At 28.2% G+C, this 16387-nt stretch overlaps 1 protein-coding gene across 4 annotated transcripts in view; it reads left to right on the top strand.

Annotated features, from left to right (window-relative positions):
• LOC122498819 overlaps positions 1-16387 on the top strand; it is a 40219-nt gene that overhangs the window by 16832 nt on the left and 7000 nt on the right. For 2 of the 4 annotated variants that reach the window (XM_043606755.1, XM_043606756.1), the window contains 2 exons: positions 9578-9705; positions 11318-11649. In XM_043606755.1, the coding sequence (XP_043462690.1) occupies positions 9655-9705; positions 11318-11649 (383 nt within the window). In that variant the 5' untranslated portion in view covers positions 9578-9654. Of the gene's footprint in view, positions 1-9577; positions 9720-11317; positions 11650-16387 lie in introns of all 4 variants that reach the window. The other 2 variants (XM_043606754.1, XM_043606753.1) reach the window with 1 other exon arrangement.

Here is a 16387-nt window from a genome sequence, read left to right as displayed (position 1 = left end):
TCACCCATTTAAGAAAATATGTTATGAATATATTATTATATAATATTTATAGGAATAAAAATTAGTATATATTTATTTTAAAAATTAAGAATTTAAGAATGGAAGTACAGAATACCAAAAAATATTATATTTTCTTTCATCTTCTCTTCTAAAAATTACTAAGAATTGTATTTTTCATTTGGAATGTTTGATATATTTTACTTTGAAAAAATCTAAGTTAAGGAGAGAGCATTTATTTCTTTCATGTTTTATCTTGGGTTTCACGGTCAAAATCGATTATCTCAGAGGTTCCAATGTAAAACTCTCGACTCTCACAATATTCGGCACCTTTTCCGCACTGTCCGTAAAATCACTTCCGGCTATACACGCTTCTCAAGATTCAACTCCGTAATGCAATTCAACGTTCGTAAAGAAAATTCAAGACTGACTTTGATTTGGCAGGACATGAAGTGGTGCAGTGAGAGAGAAGCAATCTTATCGACGCCTCCTGACGAGATAATGTTATTCCAAACGTCAGTTCAGTATAAATCTATTTGAAAAACAAGTGCAAGATGAAGTTAACTAACAAATTAATGCAAGACAATACTATTCCTTTCTTTAATTTAAGATAATGCTATCTCAAAATCCAATGCAATAAAATAGCACTAAAGGTAGCGTTCAATATGATTCCCTCTCGAAATATGTATAATTTCATAAAAAAATTTAGTACACATAAATATCCACTTACAAAATACTTTTAATTGTCAAATAATTTTAAAGGAAAGCATTTTCTTTTTTCCGGGCAAATTATGGATTTTTTTTTAAATTGGACTTTAAATTGTTAGATAATCAACTATTATTACCTAAAATATAAACAAAATCTAACTAAATAGATAAAAGTTATTCGTTTTTCAAAAAAAATGTATTTAATGTTTAATGCCCGGTAAAATCCACAATTTAAAAAATTTTTTTAAATCTTTTTTTCCTAAAATCTTTTGTCATAAAACACTACATTTATACCAAGTTTCACAAAAATTGAAAGACCCACGACCAACTTTAATTTTTTTGAGAATATTTGACCTTAATAATAAAAATATTTCCCTTTTGCTTCCTTATGAGGAAGCTTTGCATTCGTGACGATTTTCAATTTTTCAAAAGAAGGTTATATGGACTCATTTTCATCTAAAACATATGTATATTCAATTCTGAGCAAATGTCCAGATGTATGTGTGTGTGTATGTGTGTGTGTGTATGTCACAAAAATTGTGTACAAATTTCTTAGACAAATTTTGATGGATTGTCCTGAAATTTCAGAGGTTTATTGCAGTCATTAATACCTAAAATCTGACAAAAGGATTTTCAAAAATATCTACAAAATTTTTTTTTATACAATTTTTTTAAAATTCAGAAAACTTTTTTTTGGTATTTTTTGAAATAATTTTTTTATTTGTCAATATTTTCATTAATTTTTCTCAAAATTACATTCCTGACAAGAAAACGAATCGATTGATGTATACAAAGTATATATTTTATCAACATTTATAACATTAATAAATATTTTTCTTTTTCACAAAAAATTCAAATTTTGTATTTTTTTCATAATTTATTTAATATTAATGTTAATATTTTGTTATTAATATTTTATTAATTTTCACAAATTTTTATTTATATATTGAGGAAGCTAAATGGTCATGAAATGAACAACTTGTTTACTAAATCCTCAATACATTTGTAGTAATGTACAATGTGACTTTGCCGACGCATTTGTTACCGTGTTTACCACGCGCAAAACACGATAGATGTCGGTATCTACTTTTTTCTGTTCAAATATTTTATCATATTAATAAAAAATTTCAGGTGCACGATTTCTCCCCAAAACCCAAAACATCGAAACACTAATGAATCAAATACTAAAAAGTAGAAAAACCACAAGTAATAAAAGTTTATTTATCGAATGTTTATTTTATCAAAAAACTAAATGTTCGAATGTTTATTTAGTCGAAAAACAAAATATGTGAATGTTTATTTAATCGAAAACCAAACATTCGAATGTTTATTTTATCGAAAAACTAAACAGACGAATGTTTATTAAATTGAAAAAATAAAATTTTGAATGTTTATTTAATCGAAAATAATTTTTTTATGTAAGGAAATGCTATAAAGCAACAATGATTTAACTAGTTATTATCTTATGTTATCAAGTAAAAAGTTACAAATTTTCTTTAATAAATTTTCCAAAATTGCGGCACTGGAGCCATTCTAGTAATTCATGTTTTATGCAAGGTAAAGTTCTTCTACTGTTAAAAAGCTTGAAATTTCAATGAAATCGATTTCGGACATGTATAAAACCTTTTGTCGCTTATTCTAGAAAGTACGAAAAATTTTTTAAGCTAATAAAAAATAACTTTTTTGAAACATCTATAGTAACCCTTTAAGTCTTCATTACAGCTAAAGTATTTAATAAGTACTGATTTTATTTTGCAATAAGTAAAAAGAAACTTTCAATCAAGAAAAAAGTAACACTAACATAACCTTAATGTGATTTGCTTCTCAGGTCCCTTTCTTCAGATAGCTTCCCAGTAAGAAGTAAGGAATAAATAAGAATTTTTAATTTTTTTAAATTCTGTTTCTGACCACAATTTTTTTTTGTTTTCATTTGGAGAAGTAGAAAAGAAGTTTAGTTTAATTCTTTTGAATACCATTTTAATATTTTAAGCTGAAAAAAATGTGTTAGTCCGAAGATTTGAACCCTCAACTTTCATTGTCGGAGACAAATAGCTTGTCCGCTTAGCTAGCTAAACTGTACTATAAATACTGAATTTTAGACGTACTGATCTCAAAGTGTTGTAAACTTTAAGATAAAATAACTTTGAGTTAAAAAATTTCTAAATATTAAAACGAAATAGACAGGAATTAAACTTATTACCACATAGTGTTTCAGAATTAAAAAAAAATTTTGAATTAAAGAAATATTAAAACAAAATTGATTAAAATTGATTTTCAACAAAATTTTGCGTAAAAAAGAATACACATGAATTGGACAGAAACGTAATTCAAAATATTGATAATTTAACATTTTCTGTAAAAAGTTAAAAATTTGTCATTCTTCTCAATTCTCTACTTCTAACTAAGTGATAAATTAATTCTTTTTTTCAAGTTTTTGAACATAATAAATAATTTTATCTAATTTTCCAATTACTAATTAACTAATTTTTTAAAATAAATAAATTTAATAAATAGGTATAATTTAATTTTCCAAAATTTTTTCACATTAGTCATTTTATAAATTTTTATTTATCACAATTCAATATATTATATCTCAAAAGATACCTACTAATATTATCAATTTTAATTTTTAATCTTTTTAAAAAATTATTTTAATAAATAGGTTTATCAAAAATGAAAAAAATTGAAATTTTTTAAAAATAAATTGTACCTCTAGAGGTACTAGTTAGCAATTTTAATTTTTAATGTTATTAAGAAATTGTTTTAATAAATCTCTTTATTTATGTTTTCTATATTTATTTGTATTATTACCAAATATTATTTTTATAATTTTCAACAAAATAAAAGTTACTGCCCTGTTTTATCATACTGTTAATCCTTTACGTAGGCAACCCGCTCAACACTTCTCTGCGGAAAATTTCTTCCTCAAGTCACCTCTAGATGTAAATTTTCATCGCGGAAATAAGATTGTGGATTGTAGAAATATCGTAACGAGACAAAATTAATTTTAATCCAAGCCAAAACGCGGTTGTAAAATGTAAAATTGGAAAGTGATGTAATGCTAAGAATATGACAGCTGGACTATTGTGCTCGCTGCATGCTTCTGCTCTCTTCTGTTGACTGCCAGTAATCTGCTTTTTACTGTCTGTTATTACATTACTTTCCAATTTTACAACAGCGTTTTTGCATGAATTTAAACAATCTTTTGGATTACTGAGTGTTAGAAGATGATTACGCGTTGTACGTTGGCCTATTTTGTAAAAAGTGTCTGTGTTTAGAGAAAAAGTGGTTAAAAATGTTTGTTTACCTATTTCATGTTATTTAAACCAGCCAGTGCCATATTCTGTTGGAAAAGAACTAAAACATACAAATATTGTAAAGAAAAAGTGGTTTTGGGAATTGTCCCAATGTTTTCTTAGACAACAAGAAAAAGGATTTACTTTTTTAGTTAATTCAACATTTGGTTTTGAAGGCTCATAATCTCGTAGAAAGAATTGAGTTCCTACGGTTTTTGTTCTGGGAGAAACTTAAATGATAACATGACGTCAAACAATTGGGTCTTTAGGAATCTCTGGTAAATCAGTGTCATTAACTTATGTATATTCATATCTCTTTTCAGAATAACAACATTTATGAGTGGTACAAAATTGTTATTAAAAGTAGAAGTTGTATCTGTTTTCAAACGAAATGTCAAATTTCGTGGGGGAATAAATCGGCTTAAGGGGTTACGCCACCCTGAACGCATGAAAATCGGATGGTTTTTTAGGAATTTTTTTGATAAAACTGTTTCAGGTAGGACTTCTTTACATTTATTGATGCTTTAGTACATATATTGAGCTTTATAAATATTTAAAAAAAAATTGTTTTTAATTAAAAATGGCGGAGATATAACTATTGGCGTGGATCAATTTTTCCGGAGCACTCCTTGATGGTGTACATGATTGGCAGTTCAATTTTTGTCAGAAACAAGTAAAACAATATTTTTCTTAAAAAGTGATAAATTTTGAACAGAGTGACGAAGCCATTTTAAAAAAAAAAATTTTTTACGCAAATGGAAGCACTTCAAAAATTGACATTTTTTTTTTGGCTAAAATTACCGTATAAAAAATTGGATAACTTTAGTGTATTATAACTTGAAAATTTTTCAATTTACTATTTAATCAGCAATTCCTGGGCCATAATTTTTTTTATTTAAGAATGGAAGGGATACAATGAAAAGGACCCTTCCTAAATCATGAAAGGGCCCCCTAGACCATTCGAAAATAGAAAGTCGCTGCTTCCAGCAGCTCTCGGCGCGTCCCCACCGCGCTGACTTCTAATGACCATAACTTTTGTAATTAGTGAGACATTGTCTTCGGCGACATCTCAAAATATTCGTTAGAATATAAACTTTGAAATTAAGCAAAAAAAAAAAATAAATTTTTTTGAAAATTTCAGGGTGGCGTAACCCCTTAATCGAGAATAAATGTGCAAAAATGGTTTGGGTCATGATTTTAATTCCACTTCGAACTCGAGAAAATATTTTCAATGAGGCATAGGTTTATCATCGGTCAAATTGCGTTGAAGCATTAATCAAAACGGGAGGAACTAAAAGAATAACATAAACAATTTTAACTTGCTTTTCAAGTGAATCAGTCTGGGTCGAAATTTCTGAAAAAAAAGGAAAAGCCATTACATTTGAAGAATTTCCTTTAATATTGCGAAGTTCATCTTTGGCATCGTAAGCTTCTAAAAGTGACGGAATCAAATTCTTGTAACGATTTCCCATTTTCTGCAATATATTGCTATAACGCTTGATGTAGATCCATCCGGGATAAGCCTTATTCCTTAGAGTACCTTTTTCAGTCCAGACAGCGTCTATGCGTTCTTTCTTTTCTTTGTTTTATTAGATTATCCAATTCTTCTTCTAGTGAAACAGAACGTTTTAACAAAACATTGTATTCATTTCGTAATTCGTTGCATTCATCAACAACAGAATTATAATCATTGATATCATCAGTTTTCGATATCTTTCTTTTAAAATTACAGCGATAAAAGAGACTATAATAAATAAAGTCCAAAAGCAAAAAATAAAATCATGATTTAAACAGATGATACAATGGGTTTCATATAATCAATATGAGTCTTGGCCACAAATTCATTTTAAACAGTAGTACTGACTTCATGAAGGAAGAGTTCTATTACGAATTAATACTAAATCTTTAACTTTAAATTTAATAGAATTAGGGGCAATATCAACATTATTAAGAGTTTTACTTTGAGAAAGAGAGTTAATTGGTTGAGTTTTTAATGTGTAATGAAAAGAAGTATTATAAGAAAAATGTAAATCAGAAAGGTGTTCATCCCAAGTGCGATGATCTGCTTTAATAAAGGACACAATCATTGTTTTTAGAACTATGCTGACTCGCTCAACGCGATTTGCTTGAGTATAATATGGAAGAGATGTTATATGAATAATTTTAAATTTCAAAGCTAACGATTTAATTACACTATTCACAAATTCTGTACTATTATCGGTAAGAAGAATCTTAGGTGTTCGCCATCGATTTATAATTAACTTTACAAAAGAGTCTCTAATCTTTTTACCAGTAGCTGATCTTAAAGCGACGACTTCAATCCATTTCGTAAATAAAACCTGCATCACTAGAATATAATCAAAACCAGATTTACTTCTTGACAAAGGACCAATAATATCAGCTGCAACAATTTGCCAAGGTTCATCAATATTTATATTTCCCATCATACCATAAAGAACTGTTTCTTCTACATTACATTTCTGATAAATTTCACATCTCTTTACATAATCTGAAACACCTTTATAACAACCAAGCAAAAAGTAACTGAATGCAATTTTCTTATAAGTCTTATATATTACAAGATGTGCAGATTGAGGATCATCATGATATTCAGACAGGATTAATTTACGAGAATCATCATCAAAGACTAATTTCCACAAATTTGAATCTTTAACCAATGCAATAAGGGGATTGAAATAAGGATAGAAATAGAAAAAATAATTGATAGAAATAAGGGGATTGGGTCTATAATGATACAATTTGTCATTAATTATCTTCAAAGTAAGAAATTTATCAGAGAAATTTCTAACGGACATTTCAGACATTCTTGATAGGGAATCAGAGACATAATTTGACGAACCCTTTCTGTGAACAATATTAAAATCATATTCTGAAAGAGCAAGGGACCATCTATAGCCACGCGCGGCATTTGACGCAATATGCTATAGCGTGTGCTGCTTCCAATGATGAGAGAGAAATTCTTTTTGATATTAAAATTACTCAAGTTTATTATTTTTAATTGCAATATAAATTGTATACATTTTTAAATTATTGTCTCCTTTAATAATTATTAATAAGAATATTTTTTACTTTTTTAGACAAAATATGTTAAACTTTTTAAAAATGAAATATTCGCAACATTTCTTTCAATGAACGCAACAAATCTCCTCCTTTAAACTCAATTTTTTATTCGTTGATCTACTAAAAAAATGGTAAGAATATTTTATTTTTAAAAAATGTAGCATTTAGTCCTAACTCCTAAAAAAATAAAGAATTTTGTCGAGTAAAAAAATATTTGAACTTCTCTTTTTTACTGAAAGCAATTTTTTCATTTGTTGCGTTTATTGAAAAAAATTTTGATATTTAGTTTTTAAAAATATAACATTTAGGATGTCATATTGCATCGGCCATTTTGTATTTTCAAAATCTGACATCTTATTCGTAATCAGCGACCCCAAAAACCCCTAGACTCTAAGTCCACAAAAATTTTTTAATCACTTGTTTTTTTGAGGTTTGAATTTACAGTAACAATTTACTAATTTTTTTTAAATTTACGAATTGCTTAGAAAACATGCTTTGAAGACCCTTTGAGTATGCAACATTTAATGTTAATCTTATAAGCTGAGATAAGGTTTCGATATGAGGATAAAGTATCGGGTTTTTTAAGAAAGAGAGAGAGAGAAGGTGATTGTTCCTTGAGGGTAGCAGGGGTAGAAAATGAAAAAGTAAAGTGTTTTAGTACTACCACCCCACCACAGTAGATATAAGATTTCCTGTACCAGACAGAAGATCGATCCCTCTTGGTGGAAGTATCTCGTAACTCAGTTCAGTAAGCTCTTTAGGAAACAGGAAATTATTATTTCTAGGTGAAACAGGAGTGAAAATGGTCGATGAGTAATTTTGATACTAGGCAATTCTTCATGTTTCTACAAATAGACAGGGATCTGAAAACGTGCTTGAATAAGCTTTGCAATCAACAAAAGCTTAGTGAAAGAGGTCAGTCTTCTTTCTTCGTGCTGTTATAATATAATTTTTCATAGAAGGATAATACGTTCAGAATGACTTCTTTCTATAAATTAAAATCAAAACAAATTTTTTTACCATGTAGAATTTTAGAGTGATGTTAGAAAATTGCCAGTGGTTCGTTTCCCTAATTCACGTTTGCAAAGAAATTTTACTTTCAATCAAAAAGTTCTCATTTTGACTCAACAAATTTTTTCTTTTAAAATATTTTCACTTTATCTAAAAAAAATTGTTTTCACTTGAACTGAAAACATTCTGGCAACTCTATTTTATTATATAAAGACAGAGATGTTCGATACGTCGATTGTTTGTCTGTCAAAATTTGTTGTCTCTTCGTTCAACTTTTTCTACATCTACTTTAGTGTTATATTAAGAATACTAGTAAGTAAATGGTTTTATAAAACTTGGAAAAGAAATAAAGTCCTAGAAAGCTATCATCAATATTCCAAAAGATTGTTTCATTCTAAAATCAATTTTACAAAATGTGAGAAAGATATACATATAGTCCTGCAAACCCATCCTGAATACTTCAAAAATTAATACAAGCAGTTTGTGATCATCATAGTTTGGATTTGTAATATGTAATGTAATTTTATGTGTACTTGTAACTTTTATGATGTATTACATTAAACACATCTTTCAAAAAACAATTTGTTTATAAAAATTGTTTATAATGTTGTTAAATTAGTCATGTTGATAAAATTTTATCATAGATGTCAGTTTTATACTAATTTTAGTCATTTATGATGAGAGAAGGTGTTTGCAATTTGTTTTTCTGATTATTCAAAATTTTAGACATTTTGGCTGCCATTTTTGAGCAGCCATTTTGAAATTAAAAAATAGTATTAACTCTCTGCTTACACTGACTTGTCCCCACTCTAGCGCTTTTGAATGTAATTCCCACAGTCCCCACCAGCCGACCGAATTAGCGTTTTTTGTCGATAACAGTTACAAAAATCATCGTAAACAAATTGGCTGCCTTTATTCCCGTGTTACTTACGATGTTTTTTATTCCTAATGCACAAAAGTGGCGATTTCAAATAGCAGGCGACAGGGAGTAAAAGTCATTTATTTGTATAAAAATGGTGGCCGTTTTTTTACGATCGAAGCAATGAATGACTTTACTCCCTGTCGTCAGCTATCAGAAAGCAACATTTTTGTGCATATGGGATAAAAATAAAAATTTCTAATAATACCTAAACGAAAGGTTATACATTCTGGACCCTATATTTTGTCATTACAAATTTTTCCAGAAGTGATTTCCAATCGAAAATATAGTTTTAATGAAATAAAAACCCAAAAATGTTTGCTAATTTTTATTAAACAATAATAACTTTCAATTTTTAAGTCAAAAGTTAAATTTTCTTACAGATTCTGAAAGAGGACTAAAAAATAGATAAGAAACACCATATGTAACTTTTTTTTAAATTGAATTGTACAAAAGCTTAATATAATTTTCAGAATCAGTGATTAAAATGACTTTTAGTCAGGCAATTAAATCTTACGGGTTGCAGACTAAATAATGATTAAAAACTAATTGAATCTATTTACAGGTCTAAAATGATTTTTAACTGGAACCTCCACATTTTATTAATCTTCTGCAGCTTGCTCTGCATTGAAGTGGGTAGTGATGCAATACAATCACTATCAAGGAAAAGAAGATATGTCGTCTTTCCAGAAGGTTCCAGTTTTTCTGTAAGTTACTACACGGAGAAACTCTTCTTCTAATATTCAATATATTTGGTTATCTTTATTCTAAAAGTTCTTTAGAATGATGGGATTTTCAATGCATTGCACAAAGGGACGATTGTATTTGAAATCTAAAAGTAAATTCCAGTTGAAATAGTAATCAAAACTCATTATTTTTAATTGTTGAAACAATTTCAATAATTTTAATTCCTAGTAGCAAAATCTATGAATTAATGGGTGCAATGTGCATTATTGTTGGTCAACCCACGTGGAATTTCCGGATTTTCAGCGGATAGATTTCGGGAAAATTTGGGGAGTGACTGCATAAAATTTTGCGTAGATATTTCCGAAGAAATTTTATAAAGTTTTCTAGTAAATATAATTTTTTTTTATTTTTACTTTTAATTTTATTTTTTTACTTCTGCTAGACTCATTTATGAAATAAATGGAATATATCTGACATGGATTATCAGAAAGTTGTCAGTTAAGTTATAAACATTCAGGTCTAATTAAATCAATTTTTAAAGAAAATGATGATTTATGGAAATTATAATTCAATTCAATCCCAGAAATTTATACATAGAGAGTTTATCTGAAATATAAAAAATCAAATTCCAACAAGTCAATAAGTAATTACAAGCATATTATTTAGTTGTGATCAATTTGTTCAAGAAGTTAAACTTTTTCAAAGACTAATAACCAGAAAATTAACCACCAAATTCAGTAAAATTCGTCTGCAGGAAAACACGTATCGTTAACCGTTGAAAGAAATTCAACAAAAATCACCTAAATGTTTGGTCGTAAATTTAACACAACCTGGTATTGTATGTTATTTTTAATACTTACCATTTTACGTTAATTTCGATAAAGAAGTTATACAAAAATAATCTGGACATCTCAGAATCAATTTACGACTTTCTGATAACTCACGTAGGTTTTATTCCGTAGATTTCCCAAAAAACTCGGCATAAGTGAACATCATTTGGTAAAAGCTAATAGATCTTTTTGCGTATTCCTTTTTCTTATATCATAAAGTAAACATGCCAATTAACAGTTTCATGGAATCTTTTAGATAGACAACTTATTAATACTTCTTTGAAATTTTCGAAAAAATTATTTCAAATCAGATGACCTTACTTCATGGAATATTTTAGTAATATAATAATAAGAATATTTAATTTTATTATGGTACATTAATATACATTCCTTCAGAAGTATTTTCTATTTTGTTCCATTACAATAGGTATATACTCTAAATGGACCCTTTACTTCTTCATATTTTACAATAATGTGCAGAAATGTGTCCCCAACTTAATTCAATAGTTATAACCTTTGAATTAAAATTTTTTTTTGTTTTTAGCCAGGATTTTTTTTATTTTGGCCAACCTGTATTATTATATTATCTCTATGTTACTAAATGCATATATTTAATAGTCTCAATAGAAATTTCTATAACCTTAATCATTTCTCCATAGAATGAAACAGCAACATACTAAAATGTTAAAACAGTTTTTATAAATAGTGGTATGAGAAGTTTCTCCGTGTATATTTGAATAATATTTTACAATATTCTTAAATATCAATGATAAATTAACAATATTCAGATTGCACTATGTATGACTGTTCATACACTAACGCCTGATGATATTTTCACTGAGGGATTGAATTGGGGAATTTCATACGATTTACCTAATGAGAGTAAACCCGAATCGGCACCAGTTTTGGCATTGAGAAAGGACATGTTTAAATTAAAAAATAAAGTCAAAAAAATTCCCATGAAAGACAAGAATAATTATTACAAGTATAAAAATTGGAACACAGATGACAAATATTATGTTTCGCCGAATTATAAAAAATTTTACAAGCACAATTACCATTATTTACAAAGACGACATAGAAGAGATCTCTACAATAAATTAGAAGTCATCATGAAAGCGTAAGTTAAAATATTTCCTCATTCTACAATTATATTTTTTCCTTTTATTCAATTTGACTAGACAAATTTTCTCGCGATAATCGTACCAATTCCTTGTCTCTTTTCTTTATAATTATTTGGAAACAAAAAATAAAATATATCAATTGATGTTTGTTAGAATTATTATTGAAGCTTAGAGTAAAATAATAGAAAGGTTGAATAAATGATAAAAAATATCTTTAGTTAAAAACACTTATATAATAGTTTATTAATAAAGGTAATTGAGCAATCAAATTGAGATACAAATTGAGCTCCCGCGTCCAATAACTCGATCTGCGCTTGAACTGAAAAATTCAAGACAGTCAAGCCGTCAGAAAATGGAAAAAAATAAAAGTCGGAATTTTTAAGTTTAAAACATACTACCGTATAGAGCATAAAAATGCCCAACTTTTTTGTCTTTGAAATTTTTTTGTAGGACTTTTATTTTTAATAATAATGGACAAAAACTGAATTTTTTTTATTCTTCAATTTCATTGAATTTCAAAACATAAATCGACTTTTCTCAAACAAATCATAATGAAATTAATTAAAAATTGATATACTTACTTATCAGGGTCTACCGAAGACGATGAAATGATTGAAACATTAAAAAATGTTTATTGCAAAATTATTTGTTAATATAAATACAGACCTGTCGGTAAATACGTTTTCTCAACTTTGACGAGAAAAAGTGTGCGGTGAACTTTCGAGTTGACACAACTTCCAGTGAGACATTTGTTTATTAACATGTGAAGAAGTTTTTTGGAAATTTTTATTTAAATCGGATGAAAAATAAAGAAGATACATAATGTTTAAAAAAATATGCGTCGTGCGGCGTTTTGACATTTTGACGCAAGAGGAGAAAACTATTGGAAACTATTGCTATTTTCTGTTGATTTATTTAAAAATAAGTTTATTCATGTATTATATTTAAAATAAAAACAATTCTATACATTTAAAATATGATAGGCAGTAAAAGATTTATTTAGATTTACAACGACAGGAAGAAAAATAGGAAAAAGTTAAACAAATGCGCGATACATAAAATTACCACCAGAGGGCAGCACCTAATGGGCACATCAAATTTTCTCATTTTACTTCCTGATGTCGTGTATTATATTGGATTTTCAATTCCTTGTGCACAAATGAAAGAACAAAATTTCAGTATAACTAGTATTTTTCCCTATTTTGCAATAATTGTCCAAATTGGGAGAAAAATCCTTTTGAAATTTCGTTTACGTTCAAGCAGCCATTTTTAAAAGGCGATCACTGTTTGAAATTGCGCAACACCGTTAATGTAAACAAAGCAGGTCCTTGTATTTTTTTGAAGAAAATACAGTTTACTTTATTACTGCTGATAAGTTTTTTAATAAACCACGTGTTTTAAAATTAAAAATTAATAGTAAAGTAATAATAAAAAATTTAATAATATTAAAATATAAAGTATAGAAATTGTACAATTGTATAGTATAGTTAGTTATAGTATAAATTAATAACAATTCTAAAGTATAGAATTGTTTTTATTTTAAATATAATACATGAATAAACTTATTTTTAAATAAATCAACAGAAAATAGCAATAGTTTCCAATAGTTTTCTCCTCTTGCGTCAAAATGTCAAAACGCCGCACGACGCATATTTTTTTTAAACATTATGTATCTTCTTTATTTTTCATCCGATTTAAATAAAAATTTCCAAAAAACTTCTTCACATGTTAATAAACAAATGTCTCACTGGAAGTTGTGTCAACTCGAAAGTTCACCACACACTTTTTCTCGTCAAAGTTGAGAAAACGTATTTACCGACAGGTCTGTATTTATATTAACAAATAATTTTGCAATAAACATTTTTTAATGTTTCAATCATTTCATCGTCTTCGGTAGACCCTGATAAGTAACCATATCAATTTTTAATTAATTTCATTAAGATTTGTTTAAGAAAAGTCGATTTATGTTTTGAAATTCAATGAAATTGAAAAATAAAAAAAATTCAGTTTTTGTCCATTATTATTAAAAATAAAAGTCCTACAAAAAAATTTCAAAGACAAAAAAGTTGGGCATTTTTATGCTCTATACGGTAGTATGTTTTAAAATTAAAAACTCCGACTTTTATTTTTTTCCATTTTCTGACGGCTTGACTGGCTTGAATTTTTTAGTTCAAGCGCAGATCGAGTTATTGGACGCGGGAGCTCAATTATTTAAGGTTACTAAACATTGCCAAAAATAAGTTCGTGATCTTTCTGTCATCGAGTCTATCGAGTTACTAAATTGACAGTATACTGCAAGCAATGTCCTAGGTTCGGGTCTAAATCTACCTAGGACGACCGTCATAAAAATTGCCTGATGTTGTCTCCTTCTTCATCTAGTTGATTATATCGTTGCAATACCAACGCTCCCTCTCAACGATATTCTATGGATCCATTGTGTAGTCTATCAGTGCGCATACCTGTAACATACTTTTTCATTTTACCTCTTTAAGTGGTTTAGCCATCATATCTGCCAGCATATTTTTAGTTTTGCAGTAGTGGAACTTTATGACTTCGTCTTCATACAATTTGCTAATAAAGTAATAGCCGCGAGTATTATTATTATCTTGAGAGAACTTTGATTATCCTTAAAGATTACGATTGGTAATTTGTTCTGGTGTTGGAAATCCTTGAGTAAGTGTAGAATCCATATCCCATCCTGACATGCTTCAGCTAACGCCACGTATTCAGCTTCCGTTGATGAAAGAGAGATACAATTTTGTTTTCTGCATCCCCAAGAGCACCTGCATATCCCACAAGTTGATTCATGTTATTGTCGCCATTAAGTTCCAACCTTTTTCCTTTTGTTTCCTTTAGATATCTCAATACTCTTTTTCCCTCTGTCCAGTCAGTTGTAGATAGTTGTTTATTATATTGATTGAGTATTGCCATACTTGTTGAAATGTCAGATCTTGTGTTAACTGCAATGTATAGCAAAGCACTGATTTATTTTTCGTATCTTCCACTGTCAGTCATTGTGTCTTCCTTTGTTCATGATTTTAAATATCCAGGATCTAGAGGTGTTTTTGATATTTTTGCATCTTCTAGTTCAACTTCTTTGAAAATTTTTTAAATGTACTTTTCTTGACAATGAAAAAAACTATTTTTTTTCTTTCTATTTGTATCCCTAAGTAACATTTCAAAAACCCTAAGGGCCAGTTTCGTCAACTCCGATTAAAAGTTAATCAATGATTAAATCCTTAACTGATCAATCATGGGCGGTTAAAATGACTTTAATCATTAATTAACTTTTAATCGGAGTTAGTGAAACTAACTAAAATTATTTGTTAACTAATATAGTTTATAAAAATTTAAATAAGCTATTTAATGTTTTATTATTTGTCTGAAGGTCATATTAGATTAATTTTTTATATTAAATTTTGATATTTATTTTTTATACACCCGTTTTCAGCCTACAATACTTGGATATACAAGTGTTTCTACATAACATTTTTCATTACAATTTCTTACTACAACCTTATTCTCAATTTCGCGTCTACAGACCTCTCCTGGGTACAACCGGTTATATTGTCAGCCGAGTTCTAATGGTGTGTACTGGACAATAATCGGCAGTGCACATCATTATACCTCGACGTTAAATCTCCCGCTTAATATATTACGAAAGTAGTAAGAAAATTCCAGGCTATAGCAAGAGACGAAGCGCGGTTACCTATCCAAGTACTAACTGCACTGGGTATCGCTTAAGGGGGTAGTCTGGGTCTTTTGCATGAATTTTGAAGAATTTTTTTTTCATAGTGACATTTATTTAAACATTTTAAATTTTTTACATATTATTACTCATATATTAAACTAAATAAAAAAAAAATTTCTATATTTTTTGTTGTTAATAGCGAAGAAATGTCGACTTGAAAAAAAATCTTTAAAATCTGGTTGTCATTATATCTTCAGTCAGAATAAACGGAATCAAAAAATTCAAACGGATTATTAAAATATAGATAATTGGTTACAGCCTAAACTAAAATAAAAAATTTTCATAAACCCTCTAGCGCATGATTTTGCACCGGAAAAGTGGTTACCAAATGCATACATTTTTCTTGAAGTTAGATTTGTTTGAAACTTGGTATCTAGGGGTTTTTAGGGATGCTCATTACGAATCCGAAGTCAGATTTTGAAAATTTAAAATGGCGGATCCAATATGGCAGATGATTTTTTTAAAAAATTGTTGTATTTTTATAAAACTTGGTATTTAGGGGTTTTTGGGGTCGCTGATTATGAATCTGAAGTCAGTTTTTAAAAATTCAAAATGGCGGACGAATTTTCAAAAAATTGTTGGATTTTCATAATACTTGGTATTTAAGGGTTTTTGGGGTCGCTGATTACGAATCTGAAGTCAGTTTTTGAAAATTCAAAATGGCGGATGACTATTTTTAAAAATTATTGAAATAAGTTATTTTAATAGTATAATTTTCTTTGTTAAATTTTTTGACAAATTAGGAAGGAACTTAAAAATTTTGTATCTAAAAATTCCCAATTTAGACGTTTCTTTCTTATAGGGAACAGGGTGGGCTGTTGGCTATTTAATTTTGTTGGAAAAATTTTTCAACACATGATTTTTAAAGAAGAATAACACAGCAACAATTTAAGCAACGAAAAAAATTTTTTGAATGACTATTGTCCAACTTATAAATCTTTTATTAAAAATAGCCATTTTAGGCTAAACGTCTTAATTGGAAA

The sequence above is a fragment of the Leptopilina heterotoma genome, unplaced genomic scaffold, assembly GCF_015476425.1.
Source record: "Leptopilina heterotoma isolate Lh14 unplaced genomic scaffold, ASM1547642v1 Lhet_16, whole genome shotgun sequence".
Lineage (NCBI taxonomy): Eukaryota > Metazoa > Arthropoda > Insecta > Hymenoptera > Figitidae > Leptopilina > Leptopilina heterotoma.
Note: the sequence above shows the minus strand (reverse complement) of the source record. Positions and strands in the feature narration are given on the sequence as shown.